At 45.0% G+C, this 24048-nt stretch overlaps 6 protein-coding genes across 6 annotated transcripts; 3 read left to right on the top strand and 3 right to left on the bottom strand.

The window, feature by feature from the left end:
* Window positions 1–1414: 1414 nt before the first annotated feature.
* LAJ45_00119 (uncharacterized protein) lies at window positions 1415–2662 on the bottom strand (the record flags this gene model as incomplete). Its single annotated transcript, XM_046109721.1, has 1 exon — window positions 1415–2662. One exon carries the CDS (start codon window positions 2660–2662, stop codon window positions 1415–1417), a length of 1248 nt encoding a protein of 415 aa, XP_045976414.1.
* A 564-nt stretch (window positions 2663–3226) lies between these two features.
* LAJ45_00118 (uncharacterized protein) lies at window positions 3227–3886 on the bottom strand (the record flags this gene model as incomplete). Its single annotated transcript, XM_046109720.1, has 1 exon — window positions 3227–3886. One exon carries the CDS (start codon window positions 3884–3886, stop codon window positions 3227–3229), a length of 660 nt encoding a protein of 219 aa, XP_045976413.1.
* Window positions 3887–4445: 559 nt separating this feature from the next.
* Window positions 4446–4916, top strand: LAJ45_00117 (uncharacterized protein; the record flags this gene model as incomplete). The annotated part of the gene is made up of 1 exon (XM_046109719.1): window positions 4446–4916. One exon carries the CDS (start codon window positions 4446–4448, stop codon window positions 4914–4916), a length of 471 nt encoding a protein of 156 aa, XP_045976412.1.
* Window positions 4917–6927: 2011 nt separating this feature from the next.
* On the top strand, window positions 6928–13554 carry LAJ45_00116 (uncharacterized protein; the record flags this gene model as incomplete). The annotated part of the gene is made up of 4 exons (XM_046109718.1): window positions 6928–7238; window positions 7345–13158; window positions 13224–13352; window positions 13416–13554. The coding sequence occupies 4 exons, from the start codon at window positions 6928–6930 to the stop codon at window positions 13552–13554; spliced, it is 6393 nt and encodes a 2130-aa protein (XP_045976411.1).
* Window positions 13555–14296: 742 nt separating this feature from the next.
* On the top strand, window positions 14297–15558 carry LAJ45_00115 (uncharacterized protein; the record flags this gene model as incomplete). The annotated part of the gene is made up of 2 exons (XM_046109717.1): window positions 14297–14535; window positions 14661–15558. The coding sequence occupies 2 exons, from the start codon at window positions 14297–14299 to the stop codon at window positions 15556–15558; spliced, it is 1137 nt and encodes a 378-aa protein (XP_045976410.1).
* Window positions 15559–16680: 1122 nt separating this feature from the next.
* On the bottom strand, window positions 16681–23635 carry LAJ45_00114 (uncharacterized protein; the record flags this gene model as incomplete). The annotated part of the gene is made up of 8 exons (XM_046109716.1): window positions 16681–16902; window positions 16966–17934; window positions 17990–19196; window positions 19268–21057; window positions 21124–21444; window positions 21505–22500; window positions 22565–23180; window positions 23499–23635. The coding sequence occupies 8 exons, from the start codon at window positions 23633–23635 to the stop codon at window positions 16681–16683; spliced, it is 6258 nt and encodes a 2085-aa protein (XP_045976409.1).
* Window positions 23636–24048: the final 413 nt, after the last annotated feature.

Here is a 24048-nt window from a genome sequence, read left to right as displayed (position 1 = left end):
TGGCTAATTGATAAAGAGAACTGAAAGTTAAGTGGGAATAGGCTTATCACCGTTACTTTGGTAGGTTGGTTTTCTACCAAGGAATTGGGGAATGTGGCACATGGTGCTGCTAGCTAGCCAACTATGGCTCAACTCACTTCTCACTTTGGTGGGCAGGTGTGTCAACTTGTATCTTGAATTCTCATCGGCAAAAATCGACTTTTAGCTTGAAGTTAGGGTTTTTACTTGAGACACTTTCTCTAAAATACACTACTAAATCGAGTCAAGCTACATAGTACATACAGTTAGCCAGTGATCTTAGTTTCGGTACTACATGCATCTATGGAAATAGAGACACATGGCCTCCTAGAAGCCATCACCAGCTGTAGCGCTAGAGCTCTTTTAATGGAGAGAACCTATATATATATTGTTCACATTAGAGTGGTACCTCAGGCCTACGGTACTATCGTCGGTCCCAGCGGCAGAAGTACGTTTCCTAGTAAATGCCTAATCACGAAGTCAAGCAAAAACAAACTATATAGTAACTAAAAGCAGACCTCTCTGCCAAATACCGGGTTCTACCCATGCTTTACCAGGGTTGTCACGCACCCACCCGGAGATAAACAGAATCTCCGTCTTAAAGCTTTGGCCACCCGCCAATCTGCGGGAGAACTAACTATCCGATGCAATGGGTAGATCTAGCGTTGTGCCGCGCCCGAACTAAAGAGCAGTAACGCGACTAGATATTATTCCTTTGGGGCTGGTGGTTCTCCGCTAACTCCGTATGTGCATCGTGTGGGTGCATGTACGCATTCCATCCAAGATATTATGCGCAGTACGGCAATTACAGAGGCGAATGATTGGGGGATATCCATAGCTAGATATTGCGGGTTGACAACCAAATTTTCAATTTCAACGTCGCCTTTCTCCACAACCACAAGGAAAGAGTACAAGAGATTTGATTTCTGTGATTTCTTATACCTCTATTATCTTAAGCTTCAATATGAAGTCAATTGAAGTGGTTTCAAAAATCGGTCATTCTAGCTAATCTGTGTGGTTGCGACGCGAACGTCCGGATAATTTTGACAACCCATAATACTACCATGGCAATGGAATTTACTTGCGGGAAGTACCTAACACACATTTCCTGCCATATAAGTCTCATTCTTAAACTGAACTAATAATGACTCTTTAGAGTCTACATATAAGTAGAACTTCCAAAGCACACAAAAGCAAAGTTATGAGGGACACCAGTCTTATACAGAACCCGTAGACTAACGTGGTTGGTTTAAGCTCTCAAGACCAATAAATATCCGACACAATTAGAGGGTTTAATGAAGGTACACTGCTGGTAGTAAAAAAACCTGGGTATATCTCTCTAGCTCTCCTCTTAACACCATATTCCTGGTACCCCTTTTTACCACGGCTTCCGTTCCTAGCAGCTCCGAGTCCTCCTTAGCTTGACACCTGTTAACTTTGACTGGCTTCCAGTTGCTACCGCTAGGGTATTATCTTCCGATATTCCCTTCTCGGTTCTTTCACCTGATATTTGACTCCCATCTTGCAATGAACTATCATCGTTAATTGCCTCTGCAGTACCACGCAGATAGCGGGCTCTAGCATATGGGTTCAGCGTGGCATTTCCCACAAGATCCTCAAAATTAATGTCGCGTGTGTCCGTTTTCTGCGACTTCAATTTTTTCGCGCCTTTCTTAATGTTTCCAAACTTCAATCTTCCTAAGAAGGGTATAGGAAACTTGAGTATAGAACTAACGCAGATAAAAACCACTGCTACCCCTGTAATAATCAAGAGAGCTATGAGGACGATCCCCATCTGTGAAAATGCCTGTATTGAAGCGAGTTTTATTGATTCCTTGAACGGTGAATTAGGGGACGAAGATGGCTTGTTGCTAATGGTACTAGCGGTGAGTGTTTGGCCGTAAAAGGGTTTTATTCTGTGTGGGATAGGAGTATGGATCGTTTGTCCGCCAATAGTTCCAGCAGTAGGTACCAATGTGCCCAAAACCTTTGTAGAAGTTACAAAACCGGAACCGGTCGATTCAGGAACTAATACTACTACTGATTCTTTTTCCAGAGACCTTTTCTCCCATCCCGGTACCCCTTCCTTATTGACTGGAATAACAAAGCCTTTGCTTCTAGCATGGCCGAGAGAACCTAGGAAAGTGCTTATTTGTCCTTCTGGGATTTCTGCAGGTAAAACAGTGATTCCCGGATGTGGCGGCGGTTCACGATGGTACCAAGGGGGAAATTCGAGAAAGTCAATCGACTTGATTGCATTAGGGTCTGGTAACGTGCGAGTTAACCTAGCACAATATTTGGGTCTTTTGCATGCTGGACCTTGATAGTGTATTATGGGGTACGGGGGCCCATTAAGACTCCCATCATTTGGTGCAAGAGAAGTTTTGGTAGGCCCTCGATAATCCTGATCATTTGATTTATAGCAGAGATCACTTACACCTAAAGATCCCACCTCTTGCCAGAAACCCTCGCATTTATCAACATCAGCGTGTTTCCAAGTATCCTGTACCGTAGTGCCATCATCTGTTATTTCGTTATACTCAGTTGATGAGACATGGACTGGTACCACGAAGATGATGATGAGCTGACAAACTCTGATAGAGTTGAGAGATTGAGACAGAAAGCGGAACCTTAAATCTGACATTTTAGAGTGTAGACAAACAAGAATGACCGAATAGCAGCACTGGATATGATGGTCTCCCTGAGATAAATGGATATATGACTGAATAGCAGTACCGGGTGTGATAGCTTCCCCGCGATAAATGGGTGTATACTGAAAGGTAAAGGTGGCAGAATTCGTTACATAGCAGACATGTGTTTCTCCAGTGGGAAGAATTACATGTATAAGAGAGGTATGTAGTTCGTTGGCTAGATGGTAGTCGCAGCTGCAACAGATATGGGAATATATTTGGCCACATGTATGTCGATGGTGAGAGCAGTGAGCAATGTTAGGGAATCCCATGAAGTGATTCTAATCAAAGCTAACCATCCCATCAGCAAAAGAGAAGGATTCCACTATAAACATAAATCGACAACGATTCTATTGCAGAAACAAGAAAAAAAAAGAAGGGAAAGAGCTTTGTCCATCCTACAGAACCCAGTTTTCCATCACTAGCAAGCATCGCGCCCTAATATCCACACCGCGACGGCCCAAATACACGCTCCAAGTAAACAACCATATAGACTACATGTACATATGAATGTAGTACTACTCTAATCCCAAAGTATTAAGTTGCCTTGTCAACTCATGTAGTTTGATAACCTTCTCAAGCTGCTCGGGTAGTAAGTTCTCCCCATTGTCTTTCCTATCTTTCAATTCGTTCGCTTGTCGAATTTTCTTCCTGATACCCTTTGCCAACTTTTCCTTTTCCTCCTGCGTCAGTTCGGGCTTTGGCTTCGGCGATGTCGCTCGACTCGTGGTATTTGTTGAGGCGTGCGGACTCTTTTTCGATACCTTCGCTCCACCGGTTTCCAAATCTTCCTTGATTTCCTTCGTTGGGGCCTTTGTTTCTTCCCCGGCCTCATTCTTTGTTTCCCGCTCTAGCTCCTTCGCTCTTTTTCTCGCAGCTCGTCGTTTCGCATTTTTATCGCTTCCTGCGGAATCGGTTTTCTTGTCGTCATCGCTCGCAGCTGCAGCTCCTGGGACCCCTCCGCTGCCGCGATTCTTCCATGTTTCGACAGTGCGGTTCGTATAAACCTCGACATCTTCTGGTGGACGATATCCTGGACGTACTTTGATTTCACGCCGAGTTGTTCCATCAGGTCTGACTGAGGCGGGAATTATCTGTTGCCCATCGGAGTTACGTGTTATTCCGGCATTTGAAGGGGTGGCAGGGCGGGAGGGGTCATCTTTAGGAGTGAGAGGCATGGCAAAGAGTTCCCAAGGGCGTGGTTGATGGATGAGTGCGAACCGATAAGTGTTTTTTTTCTTTTGAAAATCGACAACGTTGTAGGATGAGATCGATCTTACCCAGGGAAATTGAAGGTTCATATGTATGCACGCACCATGAGATCTCGCCAACTATGATTTTCAGCTATCGGGGGTCTTGGCTTAGTGACAGGTGACATGGCTTATGTTGCATGAGTCCCTCGCTTGAGAAACGCAGGGGAAGAGGAGTCATGATCAGGTATCATCAACAGCAACTTTAAGATCGGGCTGAGCTGAAAGAAAATCCTCATTAGTGCCAGCATATGGATATCCTTCTGGTAAAAATATCTGACCTCCTCTAAGAAGAGCCGAGTGAGATGCTATGCATGAAGCGCCACAAAATAACACCAACATGTAGGAAATGATATACGGGTTTCAAGATACACCGACGAACCTTCTTGAAAAGACTGCAGGTTTTGATTATATAAATAAGGAGAGCCTGTAGAGTATTACCAACCGTACAGACACACCATATATTCGGAAACCCTATCTTAAAACCATGGATCCACCTCCAGAAATTGCTTTTTCTGTAGTCAGGATGATTCTTGAAGATTTTCGCAACACCCTAACTGAAATTCACGCCGAATTCACAATCATAGCTGAAGATTTGTCCGTGCTGGCAAATCACCTCCAGATACACTTCCCCAATCTAGGAATCATTCCCCAAATGAAAATCGAATTTGATGCATACGGCATATCACATCCATTGAGGGTTCACCCTCGTGAAGTTGTCAAAGATGCTTTTAGTCTACACGATGAGATAAGTAGAAAGTTTAAGATTTTAGACCAGAGGATGCAAGATGATATTCGACTACCGTGGATTGTGATTTTGAAGAGACTTGAGGATAGAGGTAATGACATTGACGTCAAAGCCGAGTTGCTGAATATTGATAAGGAAGTCGATGACTTGGATAAGCTGCATGAAAACCTCGAGGAATTGATCAGTGAAATTCCTTTGACGAAGATTTAGGCATCATAGTTGATTGTATTCGTATTAGTACTTCGTGTATGTGAAGTTGGTAATGCCATAGTAGCTTGATATATATACTATGTGTGTGATTAATCGCTAGGCCTATAGGATGAAGATATTACAATAAGTAGTGGCTGTCGTGCATGCTTGAACAACGCGTTCTAGCGAGATTCTACAGTGCTAGTGCCGGCAGTCTTAGGAACTACATGTATATGTAGCTTGTTCATAAGTTATCACTCGAATAATAATAACACTTCAATAGAGCGTATTTGACAACTGTCGATTCCGACAATTGACAGTTCGCCAGCTGCAATAGCGGTTTGCCGAACCGTCAATTTTGATTGATGAGGGCATCGGCACATGGTACCGGAACTTGAGCTGGACTCTATCAATGGGTAAAAGGCCTTATGTCTCGATCTCGTCACCACTGATAATGGTCGAGATCTAGTAAATAATTTGAGAGTTCGTGAAGTATAATTTCAATTTTGCGACTCGCAACTGTCAAAGCCGAACAGCCAATTGTCGAAATCGATAGTTGTCAAATACGCTCTGATGCGCATATTGTGGTTCACAGATTGGGTGAGCCCTAACGAATTAAATGCCACCTTTCTCGTCATCACCATATTTCTCGCAGTTTGGATTAAAATTTGAATCTCTCTTTTATTACGGGGGTGGGCGTGCCTACTACATATGTACCCGCAGGTTTGGCCATGGGACAAATATCATGAGTGCATACGACTGATAACTTGCAGTCTTCATGTGACATATTTATAAGGCAACAAATCTTGTGTCACCCGTCGGAGTATTTGTGGCCAAATACTCGCGTCTAGGATAAAGAACCAGAACATGCAAATGCCTAGTTTGTATGGCAGCTCAGCGCCACTCCATACAAATAATCCCTGCTTTCTCACTTGCATGTTCTGGTTCTTTCTCCCTGACGCGGGTACATACATGTACTTCGGTATCAGGGGTAAATGAGTAGAACGTGGTGGTTCATATTCATATTCGCGAGCAAAACAGGAAAACTACAGCTTTAGCCACGCTGCCACGTTCTACTCACTTACCCTTGATACCGAAGTACATACATGTAAGATAGATCCCGGTTTGACACTACGGAGATACTAGATTGAAATTTGTGGGAGAGCGCCGACCAGAAGGCAATTTTAGTCCCGATAGAGTTAATTCTCCTTGTCTACCCTATCAACGGATGGATGAATTAGTGGAATTATAGAGGGATGTGGAATGGTCCACTTAGATATATCGATAAATCGACTTCGGCGGCGTACGTGCTCTCATGAATTTAAAGATCGCTGGTACATGGTAGCGCTTGGGGTTTGTATAAAATGCATTTAGGTTCATATATATACATGTGGTAATTTTTCTAAACGTGTGTGCGTGTCTAGAGTATTGTACTTAAAGGACTGTGAGAGATATGGAAGTCATAATGTAGACGTTATCAGAATTTGGTGACATCCTCTTAAGATGTGGGTTAAGGCACGGTTGTGATACCAATACCCCGCAATAGACCGATAACACCGATATCTACATGTACTTACATATGTGTACCTATCGGTATCGATACTCCTGTCTGCGGCGCTTCTTCGATTGAAATATAGCCAGACTGGAACTTTAAGTGGTTGATTCGATGAATCAGATAAATTCATAAATCACATGCAGTGACCGCTGTTGCCACCCACCACCTCCACTACCTACAAGTAAAGCACCGGTATTTCTGCGATACGCCAGAACACCCCCCTACCAAAGCTACAAGCTCATCATTCAGCCAGCCATCGCAAGGGTCTTGATAGAAAAGTTTTGAAAAAGACAAAAGTATCTTCTCCTTGAAACAGCTACACCTGGTCTCATTCCGCCACATCCCGGATCTTCGCTCACACCTTACAACTGCTCCCAACAACATTCCCAATACCCCCCAGGGACTACGCGGTCACCCTCTCGTAACCGACTTAGAGCCCGCGAGGGATTGGTTTTTGTGATGAGGCGACCTCTACACATGATCGCTCAAGCTGAGTCCGAGGCTTCCTTGATGCGCAAGCTTCGGGATGCACCCAAGGATAACAATTATCGATACACCGAAGAAGCCAGAATTAACTTACTTCGGGACCTCACGTCGACACTGGCCAACAACAAGTACGAAAATTTCAAATACTTTTTCCCTAATGGTCCTCCAACCGAACAAACACTGGCTGCTTGGAACATGTCGGCAGCTCAGGGAGCTGTGGAGGGAGCCGAGTATAGTGCAGCCGCACGAGGAAAGCCTTGCGGGCATATATTGAAGAGTGGGGAAGCAACGTATCGATGCAAGTATGTAGAATCCGGCTCTTTTCATAGAGTAATGAGTTGTGGGCTTCCGAGTTTTCTTAACGCAGCATAAGCCCGTATACCTGAATATCAGCTAACAAGAAAGCAGGACTTGCTCCCTCGATGAAACATGTGTTCTTTGCGGTAAATGCTTTGAAGCGTCAGATCACACTGGTCACGTCGTGCTTGTCAGCATTTCGCCAGGAAATAGTGGATGTTGTGATTGTGGGGATAAAGAGGCTTGGGCTACGCCTGTAAAGTGCGCAATTCACTGGCCTAATGATAATTCTTCAAGTGGGGTTGCCGAGGATAGTACGAAGATTCCGGAGGACCTAGAAAAAAGTATTCAATGTACTATTGCAAGGGCAATAGATTACATTTGTGATGTCATATCATGCTCCCCCGAGCAATTACGACTGGCAAAAACAAAAGAGGAAATTGAGAAGGACGCGCGAATGTCACAGTTAACATCACGATATTTTCAGGACGAAGAAAATTGTAAAGATCTAGAGTATGCATTAATACTTTGGAATGACGAAAAACATACAATCGATGAGGTCGAGGACCAAGTTGCGCGGGCCTGCAAACAGACAAAGGCGTTTGGAAAGTTACGAGCGCAGGAAACTGACTTTATGGGAAGAAGCATAATTACCTATTCTCATGACATTGATGAACTGTTAAGGATATCGACAATAATCGAACAGATCAAAGTTACTGTTACCATTAGATCTGCCAGGGACACATATCGGGAACAGATGTGTGGAACTATCATTGAATGGCTTGGTGATATTGCGGGCTGCAGCACTGGCAAAGACAACAATATTCTTCGAAAGACTATTTGTGAGGAGTTACTTGAGGTTTGGAGGGTCGGATCGAGGGCATCAAACACGGAAATAGGGAAAAAAGGAATTGACGATCACGCCCTTGAGGAAGAACTAGCCAATATGCTAGGCACTAGAGTCTTACCAATAGAAGATATGGCTCCCGCGGATATTGAGTCGGACGATATGGACCTGGATGTGCAGGCGGATGCTGAGGCGGATGGGGATGGGGACGAAGAGGGGGACGGAGAACCGGGAGATATGGTTGGAGATGACTTTGAGGAAGGCATACAAATTTCAGACGAGCAACGTATAAGAGAGGCGATAGAGGATGAAATACGAGAAAGAGAGCCCCTAGTACCTGATCGTTCTGATGATGATGTGGATATGGTTGGTCGTTTTGACTACCGGCCATGGCATGGATTTGGGAGACGGCCCCCAATGACAGCGCCTGGAGAGATAGCATCTCGACTGGCACAAGCGGCGACTGGCGGGGTTCGAAGCCCAGAACACAATATTGAACCATTATTTACTGGCATGCCAAAGATCCCGCACACTCCAGGTGACCATCATGCACGAAGACAAGGACCGCCAGCACCTCAGTACTGGCTAGAAAAGCCTGATGGATATATCCCTCGACATCCCATGCTCCCACGCGAGGACTTACGACAGCGGGTCCGCTTGGATTGGTTAATACTATTTGACCTACGATTATGGAAGAAAGCCAGGGTAAACTTACGGGACTTGTATATCAGCACAGTGGTGGCCATTCCTGAATTTAAAAGGATTCTGGGCCTTCGGTTTGCAGGTCTTTACACAATTTTGAGCCAGCTCTATCTCATTCCAGACAGGGAGCCCGATCACTCAATAATCAATCTTTCGTTGCAAATATTAACAACTCCTTCCATTACTACAGAGGTTGTAGATAGGGGGAACTTCCTCACAAATCTGATGGCAATCCTTTATACATTCTTAACGACACGGCAAGTGGGACACGCACACGATGTCAACAAGGAAGCAATACTCGCTTTTGATGCTGGCTCGCTTCAAAATCGGCGGATGTTCCATTTTTTCCAGGATATGCGATATCTCTTTGGTTCCAGTTATGTTCAGGGAAGACTAAGAAAGGAAGAAAGGTATACACTACAGTTTCTAGATTTGGTACGACTTCATCAAGGAATTTGTCCAAATGTTAGGGCTGTGGGCGAACACGTGGAATACGAGGTCGAGGCATGGATCAGTGCATCGTTAATCACCAGAGAGATCTGCAAACTAGCTCGACAATTCGCAGAGGCCTTTAAATGGAGCGATGATCCCTTTGACAATAGTCTGCAACGCACCATTGCTACTGTTGCAAGATATGCGATAGTGTATTCCATGGGCTGGGAACGCTTGCGATTCCATCAAGCTGAGCTCAAGTCGGACACTACCTTTATATCCCTTGGGAAATACCAATTTGATCAGCAGGCTTATGGTCGGGGAATCGAGTATCGTGTAGTTGACTACAAAGTCGAAAAGCAGCCCATTAGTTTCCATCATGCATTGCATTATACCCTCTCATGGCTTATCGAGGCCGGAAAGGCCACACCTGTAACCGACCTGAAAACCTTTTTGATGCCTGAATGGGATAGCCTCAAGGCTCAAATACGCGAATATGAGCTGGAAGATTTGGTGCTTGCGATGTTTGATTTCCCCCTGAGAGTCTGCGTATGGCTATCCCAGATGAAAGCAGGAATGTGGGTTCGTAACGGTTTCAGTCTTAGGCATCAAATGCAAGCATACAGAAACGTTTCCCAGCGAGACCTCACACATAATCGGGACATATTTCTTCTGCAGACCGCGCTGGTTACCATTGATCCTGCCCGGATGTTAATAAACATGGTCGAACGATTTGGCCTCCATCGGTGGATACAGGGCGATTTTAAACCTCCTATTGGGCACGAGGAGATGCAAATCTTAGACATGGCTGAGGATTTTTTGCATCTCTTAATCGTCCTATTGAGTGATCGGTTGCCCCTCATTCCCCTCCAGGAAGAGCCTGATATCCACATACTCAAACTTAAACGGGAGATTGTTCATATTCTTTGCTTCAAACCGATACAGTTTTCAGAGCTTTGTGTTCGTCTCCCTGAGAGGTTGCAAGATCATGAAATGTTCCAGGAAGTCCTGTCGGAAATGTCAATCTACCGAGCGCCTGAAGGGCTTTCTGACTCTGGTACATTCGAGCTCAAGGAAAGCTATCAAGATGAGGTTGACCCCTATATCATGCAATTCTCCAAAAACCAGCGGGAGGAGACAGAAAGTAATTACTGCGCGAGGATATCGAAGAAAACTGGTCAACCACAGTCGGAGGTCGTTTTCGAGCCAAAACTAAGGCAAGTCAAAACCGGTATGTTTACAGAAATTTCTGCATTCACAAGGACGCCCGTATTTGCCCAGGCAATCTGCTATTCATTAACCTACGCACTGCGATTCAAGTCGTGGACCCCAAGTATCCAAGATACCAGAGTGGAAACATTTTTGCAAGTTTGCCTCCATCTCTGTCAGTTAGCTGTCATCGAGGATATATCGATTGAAGGAAGCGAGGACAATGATTCATTCATTCTCCATGCCTTGAACAGAACCGCTCAGGATGCATTTGATCCATTAGACGAACAAACAAAGAAAGAAAAATGGACGATTGTTACCATACTCCATCGTTTAGCAGAAATGGAACCATTCAAAGTGTGTCATCCGAAAATTAATAACGTGCTGCAGCGAATGCGACGGAAGAAACCGGCAGCTTTTGATGCAGCTGGTGAATGGGCGTACGAGATGGGAGAGAAGATGGACACAGAAGTCGAGCAGACTAGTAAAGATGCTGAGGCAGAGCGGAAGAAACAATTAGCAAAAGAGAGACAAGCAAAGATCATGGCACAAATGAAGCAGCAGCAGCAGAACTTTCTGAACGCCTCAGGATTCGACTTTGTTGATGATGATTTTACAGATAGTGAAGATGATCATTACATGGACACAGAGGAAGAACAAAAGAAGTGGTGGAAATATCCTACGGGTACCTGCATCCTCTGTCAAGAAGAGATGAACGATTCTCGCCTTTACGGAACACTTGCACTAGTGACGGATACCAACATATTGAGGCAGACACCTTTAGCCGACTCAAACTACATGTACGAGATTTTGAAAACACCAGACAGCTTGGATCGTCCTGCGGATGATATCAGGCCGTTTGGCGTTGCGAGCATGAACAGAGACTCCGTGAAGAAGCTGGCAGCAGATGGGTCAGAGGTTATAGCGAAAAGACAAGGCTTGGGACAAGGATTCCCTCCAGAATCAGTCAAAAGAGGTCCGGTGGCGGTTGGGTGCAGTCACATCATGCATTTCAGCTGTTTTGAACACTATTACGACTCGACGAAACGACGACACCCTCACCAAATTGCGAGGCAACATCCAGAGAGATTGAAACTGAAAGAGTTTATTTGCCCTCTTTGCAAAGCTCTCGGGAACGCATTCCTTCCAATTATTTGGAAATCAAAAGAGGAATCGGCGGTAGGAGTTTTGCAGCCCGCTGAAAACTTCGATATTTGGCTGGGACAGCGCATCGGGCCTATGGTAAGCAGATTAGAAAAAAGCGTGGCAAAGGGAGATATTGTGAGAAGCCAAGAGCTGTTCAGGGTTTACGGTTCGACTTCGATGATTACGCCTCTAGCGAATAAGCTCGATCATCTTAAAATAGTTCACGTTGGCCCAGTGGTTGTAGATCAGTCTACACCCTTTGGACCAGGACGAGCGGGACCATCTTATAACTTCGGGGAACGTCTTGATACCAGTCAAATACTTCCCACCCCTATACATACCGAGATTGATGAGTTGCATAAAATCTACCGAAGGTTGAGGGATACTCTTAAAAGTAACCGTATCGCTTCCAAATACAACTCGATCGATCTTAAAGATGATGAAGTCGATCCTCCACCCGAATTGACGCATTGTGACTCTCTGGTAAGAATTTTGGGATACACGATTTCATCTGTTGAGATTTCTCAACGCGGGATTGGATCAGAACCTGGATCAACGCTGTTAGATAAAATCTCGCAGCAAGTTCTTACACATCTGAGAATTCTTTCGGAAACAATATTTTCATACATCACTGTGGGTGGACTGCAACACCATACTAAAAACAGTACTCTCCAACAATTCAACGACATACAGCAAGAGCAGATGCAACAATTGTTCGTTGGGCATCCTCAGATCTGCGACGAGAAAACCAAGCAAAAGGTTATCCTAGATATGGAGCCTTTATTGAGCACTGATTTATTCGTATTTTTGGCAGAATGCTCTCTGTGCCTAATACCTGCCTTGAATCTCGAGGTGATGCATATTGTACGGCTATGCTACATTGCAGAAATCGTCAAAGCTACCGTCACGCTAAAGACCTCTGGCCCAGATCAGTTTACGCGAAAATGGGGTCGAGCAGCATTGGAAAGATATGAGACCGCTGAAGGTTACATCCCGTATACTGATACACAGCTTGAGACTTTCAGATCCTTTGTCAATCTCCTGGGACAATATCATCAAGACTGGGATAAAGACTGCGCCTCTTCTACTTTCCCCTGGGAAATATTTCGTACTCTAGTTGCAAAATACACAACACCGTTTCTTCGTAAGACCGTCATCCTGCTGCATACTCGATATGGAATCCTCTTTCCGAATACCGGGCTCGATGATATCGAAGATATCTTTGACACTGAACAAAGTAGGCTCTCGAAAGCTCTGGGCTTACCAGATCTTGACGAAATCTTTCAGTATTGTCTTGGTGATACTAAGGATGGGGGATTTATGCGTTTCATGATTGCTGGGTGGTGCAGGCACTATGATGTTCGATACAAAATTCCATCCTCATTGCCTCATCCATCAATATTCGAACTTGTAGGCCTGCCGTTGAATTTCGATACCTTAGTTGAAGAAGCCATGAAAAGGCGGTGTTTGAAGACCGGAAAAGACCTTACAGATCCTACCGTTTGTTTGTTCTGTGGGGAAATATTTTGCTCACAAGCGTTTTGCTGCCTTGAGGGCGGGAAAGGAGGTTGCAATCAACATCTTGCAAGGTAGTTATTATTTGGAGGATGTTTCCCTCCCCACTGGAAACTTTGCTAACGATGATTGTGTGAAGGTGTGGGAAAGATATAGGATTATTTATAAATATTCGAAAATGTTGTGTATTATATCTGCATAATGGGCACGGGAGCTTTGCAGCGGCACCGTACCTCGACAAGCATGGAGAAACCGATTACGGCCTTAGGTAATTTTCCTTTAGTAATATAACCTAAATCTCGGGCTCTATATTAATTTTTATAATTGTCAGGCGCAACCGCCAATTATTCTTAAATCAACGTCGCTACGATGCTTTGCTTCGGACCACTTGGCTTCAACATGGAATACCGTCCATTATCTCGAGGAAATTGGAGGCCGACATCAATAATGGTGGCTGGGAGACGATGTGATTAGTTTCCTTCCTCTCTTTTTTTGTCGACTGGTGTCATAAATGATGTTTGGAACCGGACGGCGTATGCATGTTTTCTTTTTTGTTTTCAGGTTGTAATCGGGGGTTTTCATGAACAAAAGAGCAGTTTATGACACGGTCCCTTATCCAAAGCTGCAGGGATATAAACTACTCACAGGGCAGGGTTTCTCTTTTCTTGTACTGGTGTTTCGATCTTTCTTTAGGGTGTAGTTAAAACAAATCTTGCACAGAATATCGTTGTTCCCGGGTAAGACATCTGTTTCAATTGGGTAGACCGAACCAGTTAAATGCATCTCTGTCCTGCAGTACCTAGGGCACTTACAATTCCCTTCCAGTGCCAATGTTCACGATCAAACCACTCAAATCCCTGTTTTTCCTGCAGGACATGCATAAATTAGAGTGGCATACCCCCTGGAAGACATCTGGACGAACGTAGGCGTAACGTCACCACTCCATGATTTGGGTGAGACATGCTGTCTATTTGTCTCTGCCTGTCTGTCTATCGGTTCCCTTGGTCGTAGAGGCAAGCAGAGTCGATTTCCCCCACAACTTCATCTAACAGTTGAACCACCCTGACAGAAAGAGAGGGACCAAAAAAAATAAAATAAAAAAAGAGAAGAAAGAGGCCCCATCGCACGCCACTTCCTACTCCACGATTCCCCCGCTAGTTTTGGTCTCATCGCTGCTTTCCAGCAAGACCGAGTAGTAGAAGGGGAAAAAATATGTCTTCTACCCAAGCCGAGTCCAGTTCTGCAGCGACACCGCGAGAGTCCAGGAAGAAGGGTCGTATGCCTGGTTCTAAAAACTTCACCGATCATGAAATCTTCACGTACATCAAGTTCATCCATGACCGGCTTCCGACGGGATTTGGAGAGTGGGATACGGTGTATAAGGAGTATAATAAATGGGCAGAGAGCAATGGGTTTACCAAGCGACCGCAAGAGAGTTTGAAGAAGCAATGGTTAGTTGCCTAATTGTTGGAAATTTCACCTACCCCCAGAAAAAAAGTTCCTAATAAAATAGCCGGACTCTGAGAGTGAAAGTGGATGTACCGAATAGTAGAAGGTTAACAGTAGCCCTTGCCAGGAACCAGCGTGTGAATGCTATCAAAACAATCGACGACCCACGATGCCCATGGGATGTCCAGCTGGTTAAAAAAATCCTCCAAGAGATTGAAGCAGGCCATCAGATATACAACATCGATGATAGTGACGGATCTACCCTCGAAGGAAACCCGAACCGCAACAGCAGTAATGGTAATAATGCCAATTCCGAAAGCGCGCCGCCGCCTGCAACGAGTCAGAACCACCCGCATAATATACTTCCAATGGGAGGTGTAGGGGCGGGGGCGGGGCCATTCACACCGTTTTCTCCATCTGGTTCATCGCTGGAGCAGGAGGGTTTTAATAACCCTCATCCAAGATCTCCAATAAATTCACCGCTCCAATCAACAGCAGAGCAACAGCAACGTCGTCTTCCTCAACAAATCGATGGGGCCCAACCTTCACATCCTCCAGCTGCCACACCATCGGTTCAATCATCCAACGAGTTCCGCCGTCCTTCAAGACCTCAGCAGTCATCACAGGACCCGGAGATAGGAAGGTTCTTAGAATTCTCGCGGCAAGCTGACCACGAGCCAAAGACAACAGTACACCACTTCCTCGAGCGCGAAAGTTACGAGAAGAGTCTACAGATCATCCGGCTTGAGGATAAGCTCGAGCGGATCCAGTCTAGACACGCCGATGAGCTTGCAAGGCTGCAGGAGAAAGTTGAGAGGTTGGATAGAAGGAATAGAAAGCTAGAACAAGATAACCATGTGCTAAAAATCAAGCATATGCTGTTAAGGGGAGATAATGGGGATGGTAAAAGGAAACGGAGCAGGATTTCTCTAGACATTGAATCCGAAAAAGAGGATGGAGAGGAGAGTGATGATGAAGGTGCTGCTTATACGGTGGCTCCAGAGGCTGTACATGAGCAGTTATAGGAACCTTTTCTTGCTTATTTTTCTTTTATTAAGGGAAGTAATTTTTTAAAAGGTACAGTTATACACATCATCCAGAAAAAAGATATAATGTATGCTAGCCTAAAATAACATCACTTGTGTAAAATAAAAACTTGATTATCCCTGCGGCACCCAATTGACTCTGCTGCAATATGGGAGAGTTGACACTAAGCATCACACAGTACGGTGGTTTAACTATCTAACTTACATTCTTCTGAACATAGGTAGTTGCCATAAGAGTAATATCTGCAAATTAACTGAGAATCTTATTGTTCATCCACACATAGTCTTGCTACAGCTCCGCCTTTGCAATGGCAGATTAGACCTCAAAACACAAAAGAAATTCCAGCCACCCAAAGTTACTACCAGGTATTCGTTCCATCCATGATCAAAGCAAAGTAATAAAAGAGAGATATTATACTCAAAGCATTGAGTGTCAACATAAATGGGGTAAAATTGAGAAGGAAGGATAGATAGGATAAAAAAGGTAAGAACAATTGCCCTGTAAAGAGCGAATCAAAAGATAATCCATCCAGTGAAGAAATTGAAAAAACAACTGATAAAACGGCACGTAAAGACCCAAACCCATCAAATAATGCTTTAACACCCAAGCTTTTGCGCCCTTTGCTGATAAGAATGATAAATGTGAATCCAAGGGAAACGAAAGAAAGAAAAATATCGCAAAAAAAAAAGATCATTTTCCATAAAGAAAGTCAAAATCCACCGCCTCGGAACTGAATGAGCAAGCCCCATACCCAAACGATAGGAGCTCAATAAAAGAGACAAAGGCCATGATAGACATGTATCTACAAAAAGGGACGAGGAAAATAATCTTCAGCCCATCCCTTCCTGCCCCAGGAGCGCCATCTGGCTCACCACAAATCCACTTGATTGGAGCGTGCGCGTGTCATAAACCTAAGCCACCACCGGAAGACGAAAGAAAAAGAATTCCAAAATAAAACAAGAATTGATAAACTCATAACAAACCAGAAGTCCGAATTCGCCAATACAACCAACTGAAAAGGGAAAGGAAAAGGAAAGGAAAAGCCAAGGAAAAGGAACTTCTGTAAACGGTACTCATGCGGCGTCGGGGATTACTTTTCTTTAGGAATGAGGCGAAGATGGCGCAGAGTCCGCATAGTGGGGTGAAACATACGGAACCTCTGTGATACGACTAGACGAGTTACTTGGCCCTTCGTTGAGGTTGGACGATAATCTTGACTCTAGAAGCGTCAAGAGGTCTGTGAGGGGTAGGCCCGAAGATAACCAACCAACTGAAGGGTCTGGCGTGAGAAGTTTTCTTAAGTGCAAAGTTGTCATTGAATTCTACCACCCAGAGAGTTAGTTCATGAGTACCGGGTAGCTCGGGTTTAAAGGGGAAACTCTTACCTCAATGCGAGTAATTATGTGTTCGAGGAACTGGATCGCAGCATCCTCAGAAATCTTTTCACCAATACTCCTCAACTTGTTATGTATATCGGTTGAACCGGTAGGCACTTTGTTGTTACTGAGCGTAGAGCAAAGTGTCTCTAACCGTAATGATATTTCCCATAAAGCCCATATTTGCTCCAATTCCAACGGCAGTACCGGCGTTTCGGGCTTGGGGGCAGCCCGCTTATTTTTCAAACGTCCGCGAAGGGATTGGGGGTACATTAGGTGAATAAACTCGGGATTCTCTAGTCCCTTCAGTTTTCGGGGTCCAAGTTCCTTAATCTCAAAGCCCTGGCTACTGAGTGTTCGAAGTTCCCGGCTGATTGCACGGGCGGCCTCTTCATCCCCAAAAATGTCATCAGGTGATAGCGATTGACTATCAGAGTTTTCATAAGCGGCAACGCATCTATTGATCTCGGCCACAAAATCGGAACTGACTGTAATTTGACCTCCGTCTGCCTCCGCGCTGATACGGGAAGCTCGATTAACTATTGGGCCGAAGTAGTCCATACGCCGTGTAATTGGATCAGTTTCGCACACAGGGCCACCCCAATGAATTCCCATCCTGACTGATAGTCCGCGATAAATCTGGTTTCCCTCTTCATCTAGTAATTCTTTCCCATGGATAGATTCCAAAATTTCGGACGGCCAATCTGCATCCAATAGCATTGATTGAACACTAAAACACCAAAGCAATGCCGAGGTTGCAGTTTGAAAGCAGACCATGAAGGCATCACCCTCAGTCTTGACCTCATATCCTCCAACAATACGTAATTGACGGCGCATAATGTTGTTATGTATCTTGATACCAGCGCGCATTGCAATTGGATATGTTTCCCAGAGTAATGTGGAATTTTTGATGTCGGTGAATACCATAGCAAGATCTCCGTCAGGAGGCCTAACTTCAGCGTCGAGACGAGCGAGACCCTATCACATGAATATTAGTATATCAACAGAGCTCTAGGTAAATAGGAACGCAAACCGAATCATCCGGAAAATCTCTGCCATCCTTCCTCCTCCTTGCGGTAACCGCAGTTTGAGGGTGCTCATCATTCGGATAACCTTGACCTGGTCTTACGGATACCGATTGAGTTCGCGTCCTAGACTTTGCCTTCTTCAAGCCGAGTATCATGACCATAATCTTATTAGTAGCTCCGTAGGCCATGGCGATATCCCTCAATTTATGGGCGGCCTTCATCAGATCTACGCGTTCGGAACGAGCGAGATCCACCGCAGTTTGATAGCTTAAATACTCCCATACCTCTCTGCTAGCTATAATGAGAAACTCCTCCTGATCGGAAATTGTCGTCTCATGAATGTGAGGGGATGCGTTGACGCAGGGCATAAGGTGAAAATACCCAAATGCACGGGATACATCGAGAGAGTCATTGAGTTTCCCGTTTCTAGAAACGTATCCCCCTGCTTCCCGGATCCTTTCGGCCTCTAGCGGGTTTCCCGGATCGTGTTTTTTAGTCAAAAGCTTATGATCACCATTCGTTTGCACCAATATCGCCATCGCGTCCCCCACGTTGGCAAGATAAAGCTCATTATCCTTGATGTAGACAACAGTTGCCACCCCACCAGAAGCAAGATCGTCTTGACCAAGCACAGCAGCACTGGGTGCGATAGAACCACGATGCGAGTTTATCCCAGAAACGCTTTTCTCGTCGAAAGTTTGCATGGCAACTGTAGCGAGCTCCTTATTTAGGTTCAAGAACGCTCGATGCAAAGCCTTCCCTGGCCTCTCATCCGCCCGTAGTTTATCCAGTTCCTCCTTCAAGAAAAACTCCAGCGATTCGTGGAGAAACTTTGAGACCTTACTACCTCCAGTTGACAAAGCCTGTCCATCGAACATCCCAACAATGCATTCATTCCGATTTCCACGAAAACCAGGAATCACCATGTCAATCATTGAAAGATGTTCACTTCTACCTAGGGAGTCAGCCATGCCATAAGGCATCGATCGCACCATTGACCCTGAAAGACGAATTCGTCGATCTTCCGTCTGGTCCGGCACATTAGGAATCGTTAACGTAACATCCATGAGGCCAAGAACCCTAAGCTTCGAGAGCTGGGTGAAATCCGTAATATTATGATGACGCTCAGAATTTGAGTCATTTCGACCTGGTTTGATTTCTAAACGCTTGTTGCCAGACATACTAAGATACTTCAATTCAATATTCCAGTTCCTATAGAGCAGAGTTAATGAGAATGATTTCACCGTCTAGTTAATGCGCTGTAGGATTAAAAAAAAACTAACCAATTCCAGTCATATGGCCAGTTTGAAATGTTGTACTTCAATGCATTATTCCCCACATCCAAGACCAGCAATTTCCTTATTTTTCCCAGTTCTGCCGGAAGGGTGTAGAATCTGTTCGAATTGATATAAAGCACGTTCAGAAGGTTAACACTCTCAAGATCTTCGGCAGGCAAACTTGTCAATTCGTTTCCAGAAAGATAAAGCTCGTTTAACAAAGGCATCCCCTTCAAGGCTCTTGTGGGGATATCGTAGATCCGATTGTAGGAGAGATTTAACACCCTTAGCTCTGAAAGCAGTGATAATTGTTCAAAAACCTCGTCCGATAGATTGTTATCTGCAAGGTACAGATAACGAAGCGAGAATGCAAATGTGTTATAGATACGGCTTGAAGCTGCTGAATCCTTTCTTGGCTGGCTTGATGTTCCGTTTTCTGACCCTGCCTTAGATATCACAGATGCCTTCCTTGTGGCATTTGTGTATACAGAGGCCACGGAACCCTTTCTGCCACCGTCACCTGGTGAACCCCCAACACTTAATAATCCTCCAGATGTTTGTGACGGTCTCCTAATTTCGCTACTCTTCGCACCATCCTCCTCCTTAGTTTTCTCTTTCCCAGGCGACAGATTATCCATTGGCGGCGACGGTGTAGGGACAGCAGTAGGGTTCGTGATAGGCTTCGGCAATTCCTTTAAGAGATTAGAAGACACATTCAAGGTCCTCAAATTCATCAACTGCCAGATCTCTCCAGGAAGAACCTTGAGATTATTAGCATGTAGGTCAAGGAACTTTAATTCCTGAAGCTGCCCGATCTCTTTGGGTAACAAGGCGAGGGCGTTATTAAAACAACTCATATACTCTAGCTTCTTTAACAGCCCAATTTGAGGGGGAAATGAGACGATATGATTCCTATCGAGAACAAGTTTTTCCAAGTTTGGCAACTTCTCGAATAAGGTTTCCGCAAGTGCAGCAAGTCTCGCCTCCGATAGGTTCAAGAGCTTGAGCATTGGCATCGCTGATACAAGATTGAATCTCGTAACAGGGTTGGTGTTCAAATGCAACGCACGCAGTTTAGGGAAAGAATACTGAAAACAGGTAACCGCGTTATTGTTGGCGATCACCAGTTCTAATCTGGGCAAATCTGCAACGATGTCGATATCATGTAACTTGTTATATCGCACATCCAATTCTTTTAACGAACCCAACATCGAAAACGTCTGTGTAAGTGGCCCGGAGAGGAGGTTGTTTGTTGCTGTAAGTCGTTCCAGTGCTGAAAGCTGTCCAATTTCCAATGGAAAACTCTTGATCATGTTGAATGAAATGTCAAGATCAACCAACGTTACCAGCTCACAGATAAACGTTGGGAGACAAGTAAGAAAGTTGGAGGACAGATTCAAACTCCTGAGGCTTTTGAATTTACTGAAACATTCAGGCAGGGCTCTAAGACGATTATTTGCCATCTTCAATGCAACCAAAGACGCATGGTTCTCTAACGAGGCATTGTCTAATTCTGATAGTCGATTATTCGAAACATCCAAATATGTTAACCTGGAAGCCGCCGAAATGCTGGAAGGAAGCCTCTCAACTTCATTGCCCTGAAACTCGATTTTTCTCAAATTAACACATTGTTGTATGAAATCTGTTGGTATATTGAGCGAAAGATTGCGTGAAAGATTCAAAGATATGATTTCCGGGGCTTTATGATATAATGTGATTGGAATCGCCAAAAGGTTGCGACCTTGGAGGTCAACATGGCTGAACTTTTGCATTTTGCCAAGACCTGGGTCCTGATCCTGCTAAGAACAAACCAATTATTAATGAATTCCATCCCTACTGCAAAGGAAGTCACATCTACATACCAAAGAATAACCACCCATCCTAGACATCATGAAAGTAAATCGGCATAAGTAGCCATGGTCTTCTCTCCCGATTTCTTCTAGATGATCATCTTCGGTGTAACCAGCTTGCTCTAGTAGCCTTTTTTGTATTTTTAACGGGCGTTCATTAGGCCCAAGGATACGCAAGAGACCATTCTTCTTCATCACAATCTGATAGTTTTTCAAGTCATCCTGTAAGAATGATTTCCGGCCGAGTAAGTGCAGTACCTCAGTTACTGAAGCTTGAAGTCTACAGGAGAGTGTTGCAAAGGTTGAGTCGGCTCGGAATACCCGTATACAATACTACACAAAGTAAGTTCATGCACGTTTCAATAGGTAAATGTTAGAGAGGTGCTTGCATACCTGTGTGTCTTCCGATACATCCCCACCACCTTCTTCCAATGCCAATTTTTCGTTTATTATCTCATTCCGATTTCCGGAATCCCAACTCTCGGGTGGCTCCCAGGTTATCTCGGTCCCTACAGGGGGAGTTTTCTCCTGATTTTCCCATGAAAAGGACGTGCCAGGACCCGGCTCTGCAGATTGGGCTCCAGTCGGTTTCACAAATTCATGAATATTTGAAAGGTCTGTATCGAGTGTGAACTGAGTCGGCTGCTTTCCCATATCTTTGGCACTGCGAGGTCCGCGGCGGTTGGCCCCGAGTCCCCCTCTCGAATCAGGCCCATCATGGGGAACCTCCCGCTTACCAGCACGTCTGGGAATACTCGTTCCTCCCTTCCTTCGAGCTTGTTGCACCATCTCTACTGGGGCGTAGTCCAATGTCCGAGGATTAACGTACTCACACGTAGCCGGGCCTCTCTTGGGAGTAACGTGAACTGGTGAGATACCACTTGCTGACACTGTTATAGGCTCAGAACTCTTCCCCTTTGATCCCTTCAATCTCGTAGATTGTGAACTATCCTTGTCGTCTTTGTCGTCTTTAGATTTCCCCCAAAGACTTCCCCACAAAGAATGCTTTTTGCTCTGGGTATTCTCACTAGGAGATCTAGGTGGATTGTTCGAAAGTGAGCTGGCAACTGAAGGGGTTGGTGATCCAGGTCGTACGAGTCGTGTTTGCGATGAGTGGGAGGATGCTGTCCCATCTAAATGTAGCCTAAGGCCTTTCCTATGATCATGTCCTAGACCTGAAAACGACAAGGATTCCTTATGTGCTGATGATGGTCGTGGAGGAAGCTCCTTGTCAAGTCCCTTGTCCCTATCCTTATCCCTATTTTTGCTACGGTGAATAAACCTATGAGAATGCGAGGATGTGGAACTTTGCTCCCCCTGGTCTAATCTTCTATCATCCATTTGTATCGGGGCGTCATGAACAGGTGCATCGCCTAGTCGACGAATGTCCTACGACTAGTGTTAACCTTAATCCAGTAGCAATGCCCATGAATATAATGAAATATTAGCTCACCTCCGGGTCTTGATACAAAAACGGCACAACATCTGAAGAAGGCACAGGTGTTCGAGGTCGTGAATATGTGGGTGTAGTAGGCCTTCCAAAGTGTGAACGAGGTGTGGCACTTGGCGGTAATGATGATTCAGAGGAAGCAGGGCTATCATTATTGTCCCCATCTCCAAAGAATTTCTTCATAATTTGTCTTCCTATAGAAGATTTCGAACCTGTAGACGAAGCATTGGTAATCACTGAAGCAACTGACGGACGGCGATCATCTGACGGAAAGTAGCCATCCGATGATCGGTCATTACGATCACCTGAAGAAGGTGCGGTACCAGGTCGCAGCGGGGGCGAGAGTTGATATTGTTCCTGCGTATGAGGAGAGTGGGAATCAAAGGCAAAATTTCCATTCAAGAAGCTCGTAGTGGGCGTGGAAGAAGATGCCGATGGATTCATGGGCGAATTAGCTGTAGATGGAGGATTCTGGCGAAGTATGAAAGGAGGTGTTTGCAGAACGGCGAGCTCACGACGATGATCACTCATAATCGGGCCAGTATTTTGAGATGATAGCGGAGGTGAGTGATTAACGGGGGCAAATGACCCTGGAGAAACGTTTTGTTCTCTATCAAATCTGTAGTAGAGCAAGCAAGTAAAGCGGATAACCGCAACAACATCGCGTCAGCGCTCAATGACATCGTGACAGGAGATCAAACAACTAGTCCAGGCCCACACAAACCAACCAGCCCCTGCAACGAAACCTCAAACGGCGAATTCTGTTTCTTTTTTTCTTCTTTTCTTTTTGCAGTCCTCTCACATATGAATTTTCGTTACATAGGGGGTGAGTATCCAAGGGACCTGGAACCTTGACAGAAGGGGAGAAGGGATTGTAGGTTGTAAAGGAAATTTAAATTGATGATAGCCAATAGAATAAGAAATAACAAGCACTCACTTGCGAGGCCTGGCAGGGACCTGGATAGGGTTCCGGCTTCCCTGCGACATTGAACTATCTTGCCCGTAGCGCGAAGAATTCAATGAATGGTATGAGGTGGCCGAGTTCGTCCGCTGACGCTGCTCGTGTCGGGTCATGATGTTTGATACGCGAATATGATGCGCTCCACAGGGAGGAACCTCTGCGAGGGGGATGGGCACAACCACCTGTATACGTATATACAGGAATCACCTTTGTCTTCTTTTTCCTTCCTCCTATTCTTTATCGTTATACGTTATCTCACTCGGCTGTCTGGTACTGGGGATCTCTTGTCGTTTTTTCCCCTGCGGGCTTTCTCTCTGTCTAATTGTCCTTTTTGTTTTCTTTCTTTCTTTCTCTTCCCAGGCCACTGTGTATTTAACACGACGTGATGGGTAGGGATTTTGTGTTCGCGGCCGTCGGACACAGTAACTGATGCACTAAACCGCCATGACAGGGCAGGGCAATGACAGCGCAGTTCGGGAATGCTGACCGACGGGCAGGTAAGTAGTCGAAGCAGTAGGTAGCAGTA

This window comes from Morchella importuna, assembly GCF_003444635.1.
Source record: "Morchella importuna strain M04M26 chromosome Unknown Morimp01GS001, whole genome shotgun sequence".
NCBI classification, from domain to species: domain Eukaryota; kingdom Fungi; phylum Ascomycota; class Pezizomycetes; order Pezizales; family Morchellaceae; genus Morchella; species Morchella importuna.
This window is presented reverse-complemented; position numbering and strand designations above follow the sequence as displayed.